This window comes from Mytilus trossulus, chromosome 4 (assembly GCF_036588685.1).
Source record: "Mytilus trossulus isolate FHL-02 chromosome 4, PNRI_Mtr1.1.1.hap1, whole genome shotgun sequence".
Taxonomy (NCBI): Eukaryota; Metazoa; Mollusca; class Bivalvia; order Mytilida; family Mytilidae; genus Mytilus; species Mytilus trossulus.
The window spans coordinates 95,463,851-95,480,285 of record NC_086376.1 but is presented as its reverse complement, the minus strand read 5'-3'; the positions used below and the strand labels follow the sequence as shown (position 1 = coordinate 95,480,285).

General features: G+C 30.5%; 1 protein-coding gene across 3 annotated transcripts in view; it reads right to left on the bottom strand.

Moving 5' to 3' along the window:
- Positions 1 to 3,038: 3,038 nt before the first annotated feature.
- LOC134716406 (uncharacterized) overlaps positions 3,039 to 16,435 on the bottom strand; it is a 71,582-nt gene continuing 58,185 nt past the window's right edge. For all 3 annotated transcript variants that reach the window (XM_063579390.1, XM_063579391.1, XM_063579392.1), the window contains exons 31-41: positions 16,293 to 16,388; positions 15,665 to 15,788; positions 14,935 to 15,099; positions 13,717 to 13,920; positions 12,045 to 12,224; positions 11,595 to 11,689; positions 9,245 to 9,356; positions 7,776 to 7,891; positions 5,948 to 6,037; positions 5,479 to 5,745; positions 3,039 to 5,102 (exon numbers count right to left, since the gene is read on the bottom strand). In XM_063579390.1, coding sequence (XP_063435460.1) covers positions 4,853 to 5,102; positions 5,479 to 5,745; positions 5,948 to 6,037; positions 7,776 to 7,891; positions 9,245 to 9,356; positions 11,595 to 11,689; positions 12,045 to 12,224; positions 13,717 to 13,920; positions 14,935 to 15,099; positions 15,665 to 15,788; positions 16,293 to 16,388 — 1,699 coding nt within the window. In that variant the 3' untranslated portion in view covers positions 3,039 to 4,852. The remainder of the gene's footprint in view (positions 5,103 to 5,478; positions 5,746 to 5,947; positions 6,038 to 7,775; positions 7,892 to 9,244; positions 9,357 to 11,594; positions 11,690 to 12,044; positions 12,225 to 13,716; positions 13,921 to 14,934; positions 15,100 to 15,664; positions 15,789 to 16,292; positions 16,389 to 16,435) is intronic.

Sequence of the window (16,435 nt, the reverse complement as noted above, 5' to 3'; positions counted from 1 at the left end):
AAAAATTATCAACTGAATGAAGTCACATATGAAAACAAAAGTTATTGCGGAAAATACAGATTTTTGAAAATTCAGTAAAATTGGGTATAAAAAAATGTTCATGGTATAAAGCATAGTTGTAGGGTGATACTGATTCATTTTTACCTTCAATTGTAAAATATTTTGTCTCCTCATTGTGCATATTCTAAATTTAGTAAACACACAACATACTTCATGTATGACATTAAAAATAACTAATAGATTACTATTTACAACAAAAAAGTACTTTTGGCATGGAAGATCATTGTTTGATTTTTATTGCTGTTGCATATTCTTTATTTACCATGAAATCTAATGATAAAGTGGTTGTGTGTTTTATATCAATAGTTAGAAATAATATCAGTATCAGAAGAGTATGCCTAGTGTAGCATGTATATGACAGTAATATGTCAACATGAAAAAAAAATTATGGATGTCACCAGAAAGAGTAGGACACAGTTTTAAGTTCTTCTACAAACACATAAAAATCATATCCCCTTTTATTTTGAATAGATTAGAACTATGGTAAATCTGTTGAGAAATTAAGGCAAACCTTCGCCCATGGATCTCTATAGCCAAATACGATGAATACAGTTAAAGAAAAACCATTTGTTGTTCCATTTTAGCTCACTTAAAACCCTTTATTCATATAAGTATTCAGGCTATGGTTAACCTGATTGAAAATATCATGTGAGGAATAACAAACGAAAACTTAGGAAATATTCTTTAAAAGAAATAAATCTTTTTATCCCCTTTTTAATTATTACAAATTGCACATAAAATTAAGAGAAACCTTGCTATTTTAGGTAAAATTCAAGTGTGTTATACAATACTCATTCAGATTAATTTAAATAAATATCTCATGATGAACATTTAAATACTTGAATGAATATGGACAAAAATAGTTCACTTTGAACATTACTTTTTTGTTAAGATTTCTGGTTAATTTGTATTTTATTTTCTCAAGACAAAGGTGAAATCTATGAAATAATATTGCGTTTATGAAAAGTATAAATAAAAAAAATATTGTTACAGTTTAATGATTGGAAATAGTTCAAGTAGAACAAAACAAGTGAAACTGCGAGCTACTGATGTGGCACTCATGTTTTGCATACAAAAAAAGCTATCAAGAAAAGTGATAACTGTTTAAATAAGAAATAATTGTTTACGTATTTTAAAGTTGATGGTTAAATGCATAGAAATTTTACCTGTATCAAAATATATCAATAATCTTTAATTTTACTTTCTGATTGAATATCTTCTATAACAATGAATACAAAATTGACCACTTATAACAAGTAAGGTTATTAAACAGATAATTAGCCTCTATTGTAATTTATTTTTGGCTATTTTTACTGATTCATAATAAAACATGTTAATAAGAAGGCCTGTAAAAAATATGAACACATCATCTTTTTTCTATTGCAGCTCGAGTCAAATTAAGGAAACCCACAAAAAATGCACTGAATAATACAATTTAAAGCTGAACATTAATTTTTTAACAATCTAGTGATGAAGTGATAATGCCTTTTGTGGATGTAAATGAAAGCACCTAATGGTATATTACAAGTGACCATCAGATTCAATATGTTTCTACAATTTTGTGAGACAGGCTAAGAAAATGGCAAGATGCAAAGCATGTTTGTTCTCATGGGTTTCTTCTTTAAAATAAAAAGTGCTAGCAATACAGAGAGAATTATGCATCAAGCTAGTGACTATAGGAGAATAGTACAACAGAAGTGTGTGTAGTGCAGAAAAACAGCTACTTCTTAATGAGATAAGTCTTGGTTATTCTGACTCATTTCACACTATTATCAGTTATATTTATTGCAAAAATCAGAAATTCATTAAAAAAAACTATTCCCAGGAAAACAAAATTTAGTTTGCAGATTTTTTTGGGCTTAAAACAATATCAGATTGCATTGTGCAGTAACTTTTTTAATATGATTTCCATCCAAATAACTAGCTATTCATTACGATTTATATCTACCCTACCTACATGCATATATTCTACCCTTTTATATCTGAGCTCCACCACATAGAAATCCCAATTATAAAAAATATAAGTTATTCATTTTGTATAAAATTTACCTCACTCCAGTATCACGAGGAACATTCCATTTGTTCAAGTAGATCTCAGTATCAATCAATAAAAAAAATCTGTATTGCATTTGATTGAATTATACCATAATTGGTATATTATCTTGTAGTAAGCATTTGATTGAATTATACCACAATTGGTATATTATCTTGTAGTAAGCATTTGATTGAATTATACCACAATTGGTATATTATCTTGTAGTAAGCATTTGATTGAATTATACCACAATTGGTATATTATCTTGTAGTAAGCATTTGATTGAATTATACCATAATTGGTATATTATCTTGTAGTAAGCATTTGATTGAATTATACCACAATTGGTATATTATCTTGTAGTAAGCATTTGATTGAATTATACCACAATTGGTATATTATCTTGTAGTAAGCATTTGATTGAATTATACCACAATTGGTATATTATCTTGTAGTAAGCATTTGATTGAATTATACCATAATTGGTATATATTCTTGTAGTAAGCATTTGATTGAATTATACCACAATTGGTATATTATCTTGTAGTAAGCATTTGATTGAATTATACCATAATTGGTATATTATCTTGTAGTAAGCATTTGATTGAATTATACCACAATTGGTATATTATCTTGTAGTAAGCATTTGATTGAATTATACCATAATTTGTATATTATCTTGTAGTAAGCATTTGATTGAATTATACCATAATTGGTATATTATCTTGTAGTAAGCATTTGATTGAATTATACCACAATTGGTATATTATCTTGTAGTAAGTCCTATAGTCAGACTTGGCAAATATAAGTTAGGCATATATACTGAATTCATTACAATTATGATGTCTTTGTTATAATTTATTACATTAATGATTTCTTTGTTATAATCATAAGTACATCTAAATTTGAAAGGATTTTTTTTAAATTGTAGTCAAACTTACTCAGTTTATATATATTATCTAATTAGGAATTGTAAATTGTTAAAAAATGACTTAATTTGAGAAATTTAATTTCTTCTAAATTAAATGTGAAGTATATCTGTGTATATTTCTGATTTTTATGTGGCTCAGCTCATTTACTAATTAGTCTATTATTACTGAGGTATTGTATTGAGATAAATACTGATATACATTTATATTTATTAGGAGTTATATTTTGATTAGGGTATATAGATTGTCGGATAATTATATGGAACCTATCCTACTGATTACAAGTTATACCACTCATTTATAAGTAGAATTAATAAATAAATAACATAAGGAATGATTTCAACAATGAAGCAAAGAGAAAGTTTCAAATTATAAAAAATGATTGTTTCCCTATCACAGATAAATAAACACTATTTTTGGTAATTCCTGATTGTATTGTCAGGACTGTCTATATATAAGTTTTACTGTTGTGTTTCAACTTTTAATAGAAGCATTGCAAGGTGTAAATATAACATTTATTTCATCTTTTCCATTTTTTTTAATGGAGAATAATTTGCATGTGCGTATATGTATATATATCTAAAAACAATGAGTAAAAGAAAAGACAAAAAATATGAGTAAATGCTTAAACAGCTAAATAAATAATAAATATGCAGATAAAAATAGAAATATATAGTGAATAAATAAATCATATCACATTGTTTGTAAAATCACAGTGTTAGATCAGAAGCACTTCACCCTTAGTTATGGGACAATCCAAAATTTGGAGAAACTGCTTTATTCAAATGACTCATATGTGAGTTTTCAATGGAAGAAATATTAGCGCAGCTATTCATCTGTTTGTTAAACAATTAAACATTTTGACAACCTTGGTTCAGACACCCAACAATTTAACCCAGTGAAAGTATCACACAAATGTTGCTCAATATTTTGTAGAGGATTATTGCAAGTTCTGAGTGTACAACATTTTGAAAACCTTGGATCAATCAGCCAACAATTCCATACAGTAAAAAAAATTACACAACTTCACTATATATTGTAGAGGATTATTGCAAATTTGATTAATTTGTGTTGAGTAGTCAGAGAGACACAGGGATACAATGTAATAATAAAACAGACAATAACAGACAACAGAAGACATATAGCAATCCCTTTGTTACCCCTCTGCTACACACACAAATCATTACCATTGAGAAATATAGTCCGAAGTTATAAGTAAGAAAATGAAGTAAACGTAAGCACACACAGCTTATATATATAAAGGGGGTTACTCTCAACCTTTGTAATTCACATGAGATGAGAGAGAACAAAAATTAAATTGAACACTATTTAAATTAGGGTGAAATGCTTCCTATATTTGACATGGACCACCAATGTCATGTAATTAAAACCTGATCACAGACAATATCTATTGTGAAAACAATTAAACAGACATGATTCCTTGTGACGGAGAAATGAATATATATCCTCTAAACTTACAGACAACATGATTACTGAAATAATGAAAAATATTGATATGTACCATACTAAAACAGATCTGCACCAATTAGTAGATTAAAATGTATGATTTAGTATCTAAATGAAAAATGTTCTCTTTAAATGCATACTTTGCTTAAGTAATCAGTGAATTTAACCAAATCATAAAAAGGTGTTTTTATTTCTCCAATTTCTCTTCTTTCTTATATAAACATTCCACCGTGCATGAAAAATAATATGTTAAGTAATTTTTGGCACTTAATGTAAATGAAAAACCTGATCTTCATTGACAAAACTAGTACAGGTAATGCTGTAATTTTTGCATGCTATTTTTAGTAATGACATTTAAGATTTAAGTTTTCCTGGGCGTTGATTTCATGGTAGGATTGAGTGGTGATGATTCACTGTTTATTGCAATGGTGCTGTTGAAAGACATGTCACTACATACAGAATTGTCTGGTGAAGTCTCAAAGGTAACTCGGGGACTAGCAAGACTCTTTAATGACTCGTCTAGGTAATTCCCTGAAGCCAACATGGCCTGAGCTTGTGTCTGTGATCGGGCAATGATTTCATTGATGGCTTCCATTCTGGATTTGTATCGTCTAGAAAAAATAGAAAGTGAAAAAGATATAATTCCAATGAGAAAGTTTTCATTACAAATTGTATTCTACATACTATCAAGAAAACTTATAGAAATATATGGTAGTTTTTTTTTGTTTTTTTATTGTTATCCAAAGTGCTTAGACGTAACAATCATTAGAAGGTTCGTTAACTGCACAAAAGTGAATTTTGTAAATTAACTCATAGACTTTCTACATACAGATTCTAAATGTTATGAAGAAAGCAAAATTTCTATCTTAACTTTTAGAAATCATTGCATATGACTGACTCAGTTTGAATTCCAAATTTGAAGTTAAAAAATGTACAAATATTTAATCCAGAAATATTAAATAAAACTTATAAATTGATGACATTTACTTGTCTGAAGCTGAATTATTGCGTTTCCTCATGGCCTGGCATTGTTGTCTGAGCCTAACACAGTCCTCCTCTAAACTCTGTAATGAGGAGGCTGTGATCTTGTGTAGAGCTCTCTCGGTCTGTAGCTCCGTGTTCAGGTCATGGATATGTTTTTTGTACCGCTGTGCGACCTTTGCGTCCTGATCTTTATTGTCGCTGGTCTTTTGTGACTCTAAATGCATTGACATCTGTTGACTCATCTCATGTATCATCTTGTTCATGTCATGCCTGAAATGTCAAATTCAGTCAAATTTCAGTTTTCAAACACACATATATAAATGAATATTTCCTTTTAAAAATAGAATAAATACAACAAAATATTTTGGCATTTTTTCTTAATTGCTCATCTAATCTATACAAGTACAGCACTCATGGCAATATCTAAGGAGGTTCAACATGCATGTTAAATGAATTATACTATAAACATTACCATGCCGATTTCTCTGCCTCTCCAGACTCCTCGGTTTTCTTTGTCAGGAAGTTTCTCACTCGTTTTAGTTCATCTTCCTGATCGTCCAATCTAAATAACACAAAATATATCACATTTAAACAATTTAAAAATCAACAAGCATTTGAATAAAAATTAAATTAACAATCCATAAATCATCAAAGTCCAAAAATTTCTTATTTTTTTTTATATATTTATAGTATAACTAATCGCCGTATTTGAATATAAAAAAATAATACAACGCGTGACCGAACGACGCATGGATTAAACGAGTGCGCAGTACGAGTTTAATCCATAGCGGCGTTCGGTCACAAGTTGTCTTATTTTTGATATTCAAATACGGCGATTAGTTATCCTTTTTATTACATTGTCAAATTGCTTTTTTTAATGAAATTAATGTACAAAATTTAAGGAACTACATGTTTTTCCTACGCATGTTTTGTTTCGACGTTATCGACGTCTTGACAACACCTATTGTTGTATGATGTCAGAGAGTGAAATAACCACGTTTATTTCACATGTGAAATTATCGGTTTTTATCTAACTGGGAAATCAAAGTAATTCGTTGCAACCAATGTAATAATTAAGAAATAATTCATGGGGGCTTGAATATATCGTGATTTTACCACGGGTTGGCCCTTTATGACAAATATTTTACCCTGAGCGATTCTAATAGGACAAATACAGCAATTCTTTTGGATCGAAGCGCTCTAGGTGGAGGCAAATATTTGCCGTTCCCATAAATTAACGCACTTTAAGATTGGCGTAAAAACAGAGCAAACAGAACAAGTGACATGCTCGAACCATTTACAATAACGTATTTAGATAGATTTGGATGAATTTTAATGATAATTTACTTATATGTCTTCTATGTATAAAAAAAATGGGCTTATACCACATTTGAGCATTGTTTGTTTACGTTTCCTTGTTGTGATGATTTTCGGTATCAGAAGCGTGTATTTTCCCGTAAAATGCTTATATTATAACGTCATCCTTCTATGACGTCGGGTACTCCATTCATAAAAAAACATATGACGTGGGAGTACGATCAGAACAGCCAATGCAATATATTCATATTTTACCAAGGGTGTGTACTCAAAGCGTTTGAAGGACGTCATGTTAGAATGTTCGTTTAAAAATATGTAATCAACATCAGATCTATCTTCTGTCAAAACAGAAGTCAATCCTAATAATTTATGGTAAGAATACTATATAATTCCAATGCATTGGGATAAAAGTATCACCAATTCATCAGCTTGTTTCTGTAAAACATTTTGACTCATTTGTATTGAGAAATAATATTGAGAAGTTTTTACTCCACCTCCCCACATTGTCACTGGAAAAGTAAAATAACTGTAAGAATAAAAAATAGTATTAGAAAAACAAAATTGAATTATAAATTCCTATCAATATGCACTTCTACATGGTATGTCCTTGTTATCTACATATTTTCATGAAATTCTGTTGTGTGGTTTCAGAGAAGTTGCAACGACAAACTGTTGTAGTAGTACATTGAAGCAAATAAGTTCAATTGGGCATAACTCCTAGAAAAAAATTGAATTGTAATTTCCTGTCGATATGCACATCTACATAGTATGTCCTTATTATCTAAAAAGGTTTAATGAAATTATGTTGCGTGGTTTGAGAGTAAGTTGTGATGACAAGAAACAGGACAGACAGACAGAAGGGTCAAAAACATTGTACCCTGTGGGGTATAATAAAACTGACTGTGAGAACAATAAAATATCAAATTAGGCATATATGAAGACAAGGCATGAAAGTCATGAGGATGTAATAAACAATGACTTACTTCTTCTGTAATTTAGACTGGAGTTCTTCTTCTGCTTTCTTTGCCTCGTCGGAATGTTTTAATTTAAAGGACAATTCCTTGACTTGTTCTTGTAGTTGTAACATATCTTCTCGTAACTAGAAATAAATAATTTAACAAATATAGTAATTATAAGTCTTAAAAAAACAAATAACTGAAATCAAAATCAAATTGACTTAACCCTTACCATGCGGGACCCGTCTTTTGACTGGTTTGACGTCGTCGTTCTCAGTGCGGAACCCGTCTTTTGACGGGTTAGACTGTCAATTTTCTGACCTTTCAAAAAACCTTCAAATCCTCGCATAATCACAAAACTACGAGTTTAAATTTGATTGGGCCATCAGATATATATCCATTATTCAATTAAAATCATTTTAAGTCTTTATAATAAACAAATATATACTTAATTTTGCTTTTAGTAAAAAAATTGTTTTTGGCATGACGTAAAAAATCTAAAAATACATCTAGGGAAATCCTTTTCGTCCTCGGTCTATTCTTGTTCATTTGATTATCAAAACTATATGTGTGGGTAAATAGAAGAATATTTTGACACGTTTAAAAGTTATTTTATGAAAATAAATTGAATTATTTACGTAAAAATATGAAATAAAACAGTATAGGTGAATATGAAATTCTCGCGCATATGCCCCGCCCTTTCCTGTATTATATAAATAGATTTCGTCTAAAACCGTAAGAATAAAATATTGTCTTTAAGTTGAACATCAATTTATCGTTATTATATGATTGGTATTTTGATAATTTAGAAATTTGAGGGTAAAAACATATTAATTGTATGGAAATACCAACCGGAAGTTTACTCGCTTGAGAGACGTTCCGAAAGAGAAAATGAAAGTTGGCGCACAGTTTGTTACCACCAATTTATAGTTTAAATTCATTTTTGAAAAACCTTAATTAAAAATTACAATCAACAAGAATGTGTCCGTAGTACACGGATGCCCCACTCGCACTATGTTCAATGGACCATGAAATTGGGGTCAAAACTTTAATTTGGCATTAAAATTAGAAAGATCATATCATAGGGAACATGTGTACTAAGTTTCAAGTTGATTGGACTTCAACTTCTTTAAAAACTACCTTGACCAAAAACTTTAACCTTAAGCGTAAGGACGCACAGACGAATGAACGAAAGAACAAACGAACGAACAAATGAACAAACTAACGAACAAAGGCACAGACCAGAAAACATAATGCCCCTCTACTATCGTAGGTGGGGCATAATAAAACATGAATATTATGCTGAATAAGATATGATCAAATATGAATACTTCACAGAATACTGTAGACTAAATTACTGTTGTGAATACTTGTTTCATGTTTAGCCTTTTCGCTCACTATTTATTTATCAATTTCGCTCACTATTTATTTATCAATTTCGCTCACTATTTATTTATCAATTTCGCTCACTATTTATTTATTAAATGTATCAGTACCTTGAGATTTTCCTTGTTCTTGGTTTGAACTGTCTCACGAGATTTTTCCAGGTCAGTAAACAGTTGTGTGTTTTGTTGTGACACCTTGTTCCTGTCTGATTCTATCAGCTCCCTGAAAATGCACAAATATATATAAAATAGGATATATATTAAAAACACACAAATTAACACATCTAAAATGACAAAGGTAGACATAATGTTTTCTCTTGTTAGAAGATAGAGTACACAAACTCAATCAGAACAATCAGAAACATCATAGCTGGGTAAAACTGTGGGCTTTAATCAGAAACATCATAGCTGGGTAAAACTGTGGGCTTTAATCAGAAACATCATAGCTGGGTAAAACTGTGGGCTTTAATCAGAAACATCATAGCTGGGTAAAACTGTGGGCTTTAATCAGAAACATCATAGCTGGGTAAAACTGTGGGCTTTAATCAGAAACATCATAGCTGGGTAAAACTGTGGGCTTTAATCAGAAACATCATAGCTGGGTAAAACTGTGGGCTTTAATCAGAAACATCATAGCTGGGTAAAACTGTGGGCTTTAATCAGAAACATCATAGCTGGGTAAAACTGTGGGCTTTCAATACATATCAAATCTCACATTTTCTAAAATACTTAGAGTAAAACTTCCTGTTTCAGAGATACTTATCTCCTAGTTTAAGATTGTAACCCTTCTTACAGCAACGATCGTTTATAGATACACAGTTAACTATAAAATGCTGAATCATTGCACCTAAAATATACAAACAGGTACAACTGGATGGAAATAGATATAACTTGTATTATTCCACTGCCTGTTGATTTTGATAGCGAAATTAGCATTTGATTGGTTGAAACTTTCACACCTGACATTGAACAAAACTTCATATTCACCTCTGAGTATCATATTCACCTCTGAGTATCATATTCCCCTCTGAAATGTCGGGACTAAATCGTTACGTGCAATTTATGTACATTACATTTTCAACTTCTTATTTTCTAAATAACTTTAGCTAATAGCGTTATAGTGTTCAAATTTATTTCAGACATTAAAACAAGAAGTATACATTGCTTAGGCAGTAGAATAAAACATTCATTTCCCTTGGCCTTGGGAGATATGAAGATTTGTTCAACCTCAAAAAATCATAATTCCCTCGCGCAGAGCCCTAGTGAAATATGAATATTTCTTGGGTGACCAAATCTTTATATATCCCTCAGGCAAGGGAAATAAATGTATATAATCCTCGTTATACAGTCAAGGCATATTTATAATTCCTTTAATATATTAAATGTGTATAATCCTCGTTATACAGTCAAGGCATATTTGTAATTCCTTTAATATATTAAATGTGTATAATCCTCGTTATACAGTCAAGGCATATTTATAATTCCTTTAATATATTAAATGTATATAATCCTCGTTATACAGTCAAGGCATATTTATAATTCCTTTAATATATTAAATGTATATAATCCTCGTTATACAGTCAAGGCATATTTATAATTCCTTTAATATATTAAATGTATATAATCCTCGTTATACAGTCAAGGCATATTTATAATTCCTTTAATATATTAAATGTATATAATCCTCGTTATACAGTCAAGGCATATTTATAATTCCTTTAATATATTAAATGTGTATAATCCTCGTTATACAGTCAAGGCATATCTATAATTCCTTTAATATATTAAATGTGTATAATCCTCGTTATACAGTCAAGGCATATTTATAATTCCTTTAATATATTAAATGTATATAATCCTCGTTATACAGTCAAGGCATATTTATAATTCCTTTAATATATTAAATGTATATAATCCTCGTTATACAGTCAAGGCATATTTATAATTCCTTTAATATATTAAATGTATATAATCCTCGTTATACAGTCAAGGCATATTTATAATTCCTTTAATATATTAAATGTATATAATCCTCGTTATACAGTCAAGGCATATTTATAATTCCTTTAATATATTAAATGTGTATAATCCTCGTTATACAGTCAAGGCATATCTATAATTCCTTTAATATATTAAATGTGTATAATCCTCGTTATACAGTCAAGGCATATCTATAATTCCTTTAATATATTAAATGTGTATAATCCTCGTTATACAGTCAAGGCATATTTATAATTCCTTTAATATATTAAATGTATATAATCCTCGTTATACAGTCAAGGCATATTTATAATTCCTTTAATATATTCTGGTATGTACAGTCAAGGCATATTTATAATTCCTTTAATATATTCTGGTATGTACAGTCAAGGCATAATTACTTTAATATATTAAATGTATATAATCCTTGTTATACAGTCAAGGCATAATTCCTTTAATATATTCTGGTATGTATACTTACATCTGTTGTGACAAATCTTTGGCAGATTTCTTAAGTTTAGAATTCATCTGAACCTTCTGAGTTTCTAGTATCTGTTTTAACTTGCCAACCTCATTCTGAAAATAAGAGAGAAAAAAAATAATGTCGTAAAGACATCATACATGGTGTACTCTGAATCAAAAAACTATTTTAAACCAGTTAGGGGCTATTTCTTGAAAATCATTGTATTTTCATGAATATTTAATTTCATGAAATTGTCAAAGTTTGCTCAGAAGCCTTTACAATATGTACGCTTTATTGAACATTTCAATTTATGGGTAACCTATATTATGTATACAGTAAAAATGTGTACTGCATGAAAACTAATGAATCTTCAATAGCCCATTTAACGCAATGTCAAATATAGTTATTTTCAATGCCACAATAGAGCAGTCATGCACTCTATGATGAGCAGTGAACCTTACTGCATACCTGTAGTACATCCACCTTTTCTTGTTTAGCTCTGGCATTAGATTCCTGACCATAGGCTGTAGCCTCATACTCCTGACTAGCTTCAATGGCAGCCTTTAACTTTTCTTTATCTAACTTTTGTTCCCTCTCAAGTCTACTGACTGTTGACAAAGACTGATTTAGTTTTTCTTCTGTCAGGAACTGAAATAAAAAGAAGTTGATTATTTGAATTTATATAACTGACAAATCAACACATCTAGTTTCAAATTGTTATTTGGATGGAAAGTTGTCTCATTGGCACTCACACCACATCTTCCTATTACTATCACTGTGCTTAAAACAAGATGGAGCCGCCTGGCTTCGGTTAGGAAGTTTGCTCCTAGAAAATTACAATACCATGAATACAAAAGAAATGTTCAGTAATTAAAAAGTTATATAAATCTTTTAGGGAAACTCTGCAATGTAAAATGTGGTTAGTTACTACAAAATAAACGATTACAGCACGATTTGCCAAAACAGTTATGATGTCCGTAACTTCAAAACAACTTGTCCGTAACTTTTTTCCTTATACCAATAGGGATGTCCGTAACTTTAGCATAATGTCAGTAACTTTCAAAGAGGTCAATCCTTAGCAGAAATACAGATGAATCAGTCCAAACCTCTAAAGAAGATATGTATGATTTGATACCCGATCTTATTGAACCCCTGAGGTCAATGAAACTGTTAGAAGATCTAAATCTACCTTTATTGCTATAATAAATTTAAACTGACACATATTCAATAATATAGCCTTCCATCTACTCCTAATATTGCCATTTTTTTCTCACAATCAACAACACATCACACTAGATATAGTAGAGACCATTCATTTTTGGCTAACAATTCAGATATTATTTAAAGGAAAGAATATCATTTTTTTCTGCCAAGGACTCATCAGTGAACAATCTATAAAGCTAGAAGAATGTTAGATAAATTTCGCCGTACTGTCAGATCCCATTTTATCCCGGAAATATTTTTTTTCAAATTTAAAGGAAAATCCGTGAATCTCTGGTTTGCTTTTTTCTCTTGTTTAGTTTGAAGCATATCGCTATTGTATAAATCTATGTAATAATTAAGGGGTTTGATAGTGTTTATTGTCCTTTAACTGTTGAAATTGTTAATCATTGAAAAACGTTGCAAAAAGTATATTTCGTATCAACTGTCATCTCAACGAGTTTAGAGTCCGCCATCTTGGGCTGTGGGTAACTTAAGTTACCCACGGCCGTTTAAGCACAGTGACTATAGCACATATGTTATCTATTCATCAGTTGTCAGATAAAAAAAAGCTAATACTTGAAAGGACCTCATTTTTTACTTCATGAAGAATGACTGATTTTCAGTAAAAATATAGATGATGTTATAAAAAGAATATGACAAAACTGCAACAGTGAAATAATATTTCTATTTTACATGTGAATCAAAATACCTTTTCACTCAGATTAAACAGATTTTGGTTAAAAAGCAAATAAATTAAAAACTTGATGGGTAAATTTATTTGACCAGAATATGTTTTTTTCCAATTTTAAATATTCAATATTTTGTGTGGTTATAGTATTGAAAATGAGTCTTCCCAAAACGATATTTAAAAAAAATAACCCATATTTTATGTTCAATGTTACTATATTGACATTTCAATATTGGCAGCAATAAATACCCTGTCTTTTCTGCTGTCATGTAGTTGCCCTTCCAGAGTATCAGCTCTCTGTTCAGCTACTTTCCTTGACGTTGATGTATCGTGAAGTTGCTCTCTAGTTTCCTCCACAGTCCTCTGAAGCAGTCTGCATTCTATCTGAAGTTTATCCCTGGATGTGACCGCTGAGGAAAGACTGGATTGTAACGACTGGATCTGGGACTGAGTCTGCAAAAACAATGTAAAACTCTTTTCTTATAATTCATATATCTTTTTATAACATGTGAATATTTCATACTTACTTTATGTGATTTATTTGGATGATTTTTTCAAACTTTGAAAGACTCAAAACTTTTAATTCCTGTAAACTTTCTATCTCACATCCACAATAATATCGAAATAATTCTACTTTGCAAAATACTATTATGAAAATATTTCAATTGAATTTTATTCAAGATTTTTTCCCTCTAATGTTAATATATATTTGACCTATCTAAGCCTTTAACATGAGTTATGCAGTTTACCTGTGAGAGATTATCTTTCAGGTAGAATTTCTCCCCTTCATTAGAACTTTACATGTCAGCTATAGTTTACCTGTGAGAGATTATCTTTCAGGTAGAATTTCTCCCCTTCATTAGAACTTTTCATGTCAGCTATAGTTTACCTGTGAGAGATTATCTTTCAGGTAGATATCTCCCCCTCATTAGCACTTTTTATGTCAGCAATAGTTTACCTGTGAGATATTATCTTACAGGTAGAACTCCCCCCTCCCCCTCCCCTTCATTAGAACTTTACATGTCAGCTATAGTTTACCTGTGAGAGATTATCTTTCAAGTAGAATTTCTCCCCCTCATTAGAACTTTTCATGTCAGCTATAGTTTACCTGTGAGAGATTATCTTTCAGGTAGAATTTCTCCCCTTCATTAGAACTTTTCATGTCAGCTATAGTTTACCTGTGAGAGATTATCTTTCAGGTAGATATCTCCCCCTCATTAGCACTTTTTATGTCAGCAATAGTTTACCTGTGAGATATTATCTTACAGGTAGAACTCCCCCCTCCCCCTCCCCTTCATTAGAACTTTACATGTCAGCTATAGTTTACCTGTGAGAGATTATCTTTCAAGTAGAATTTCTCCCCCTCATTAGAACTTTACATGTCAGCTATAGTTTACCTGTGAGAGATTATCTTTCAGGTAGAATTTCTCCCCCTCATTAGAACTTTTCATGTCAGCTATAGTTTACCTGTGAGAGATTATCTTTCAGGTAGAATTTCTCCCCTTCATTAGAACTTTTCATGTCAGCTATAGTTTTCTTGAGTTCCTGTATCTGTACAGTAGATGATTCCTCCAGTCTGTATAGTTTATCTTCTACACCAGCCTTCTCTAACTGTGTTCTAGACACATTTTCCTAAGAGAAGAGGCATGACAATTGGAAACATTGTAATTTATAATAACATTGAAATACTATGCATATACCTAATTTTAAAACAGTTCTTCTTTTTTGGAGCTTAAGGAGATTGGCTTTTATAAGAGATCAATATAATTTATGTTATCCTTCCAACACAAATAATTAATGTCAAAAATCATTTCCATTATCATCCAGAAGGAAAATTGGTCATTAGTTTCTTTATGGTGTATACCTCACCAATATAAATCTTTTCATAACGAATTTAGGCTGGTCAAGGCGTATGGTCAATGTTTTTCTAAAGACAATAGTATTTCAATATTGTCTTACTCAAGTCTTATTTTGAGGATTAAATTTATATCTTCCTTGTCCTACTCTTTTTTATAAAAGTACATGTACTCACAATTAACAGTAATAAACAAAAAGATGACATTTGTATCAAGTGTAACATCTAATTTTATCCGTATCATGTCACAAAATATAGTGGATAGACTTGATTACATTCTGTATATATTTGTCAGATACAAGTAATAAATGTGATTGTTGTTCAATAATGTTGTGGATATACCTGATGTCTAGACAATGATTCCTGAAGTTGTTGTATCTCCTTCTTATGACTGTCCAGTAATATCTTCATATCATGAACTGCCATTTGTGATCTTTCATGTTCACTTTCAAGCTCTTTCTTTTTTCTACATAGAAAAGCATCATAATATATACACTGTTAATTTTTGTATTGCTTTCCTATTGCCATAGTAGGGACTTTTAAAATAAGCATTGCAAATATATGAACTGGGTCTTTGAATATTTATAATATTATTTGTATGCAGCATTTGCAGGAATTGCAATGATTAATCTCCCTTTTTTTTGGGGGGGGGGGGGGGGGGGGGGGGAGGGGGCATAAGTAAAAGCAGACACTTGTTTCTGAATTAACAGGATTCACAGTCAAAATTTAGAAGCTATAACAAGAAATCAGTAATTAAAAGTTCCAGGCTGAAAATTCCTCATGGTTTAAGTTTAAATATTTCATATCAACATTCAGAGAGTTCATAATACATACTTATGTAACATTACACTTTCAGTTGACTTTGTGTCTAATAATAATCAGTGATAAATTGAAAAGTATTGATTCATAGCTCAAGCCTTTTCATATTTAAACAAAACAATTAAAAGTCTGATCTACATGATGACCCTACCTGGTGGCTTCTTCTAATTCTTGTAGAGATCTTCCAAAGGTAGATAACTCTGAGTCTTTGTTCTTCATTTCAGAACTCAATGTTGTAACTTGTTCCCTATAGGAAACATTAAATTGTAATTGTATTGTATAAGAAAATGTTAA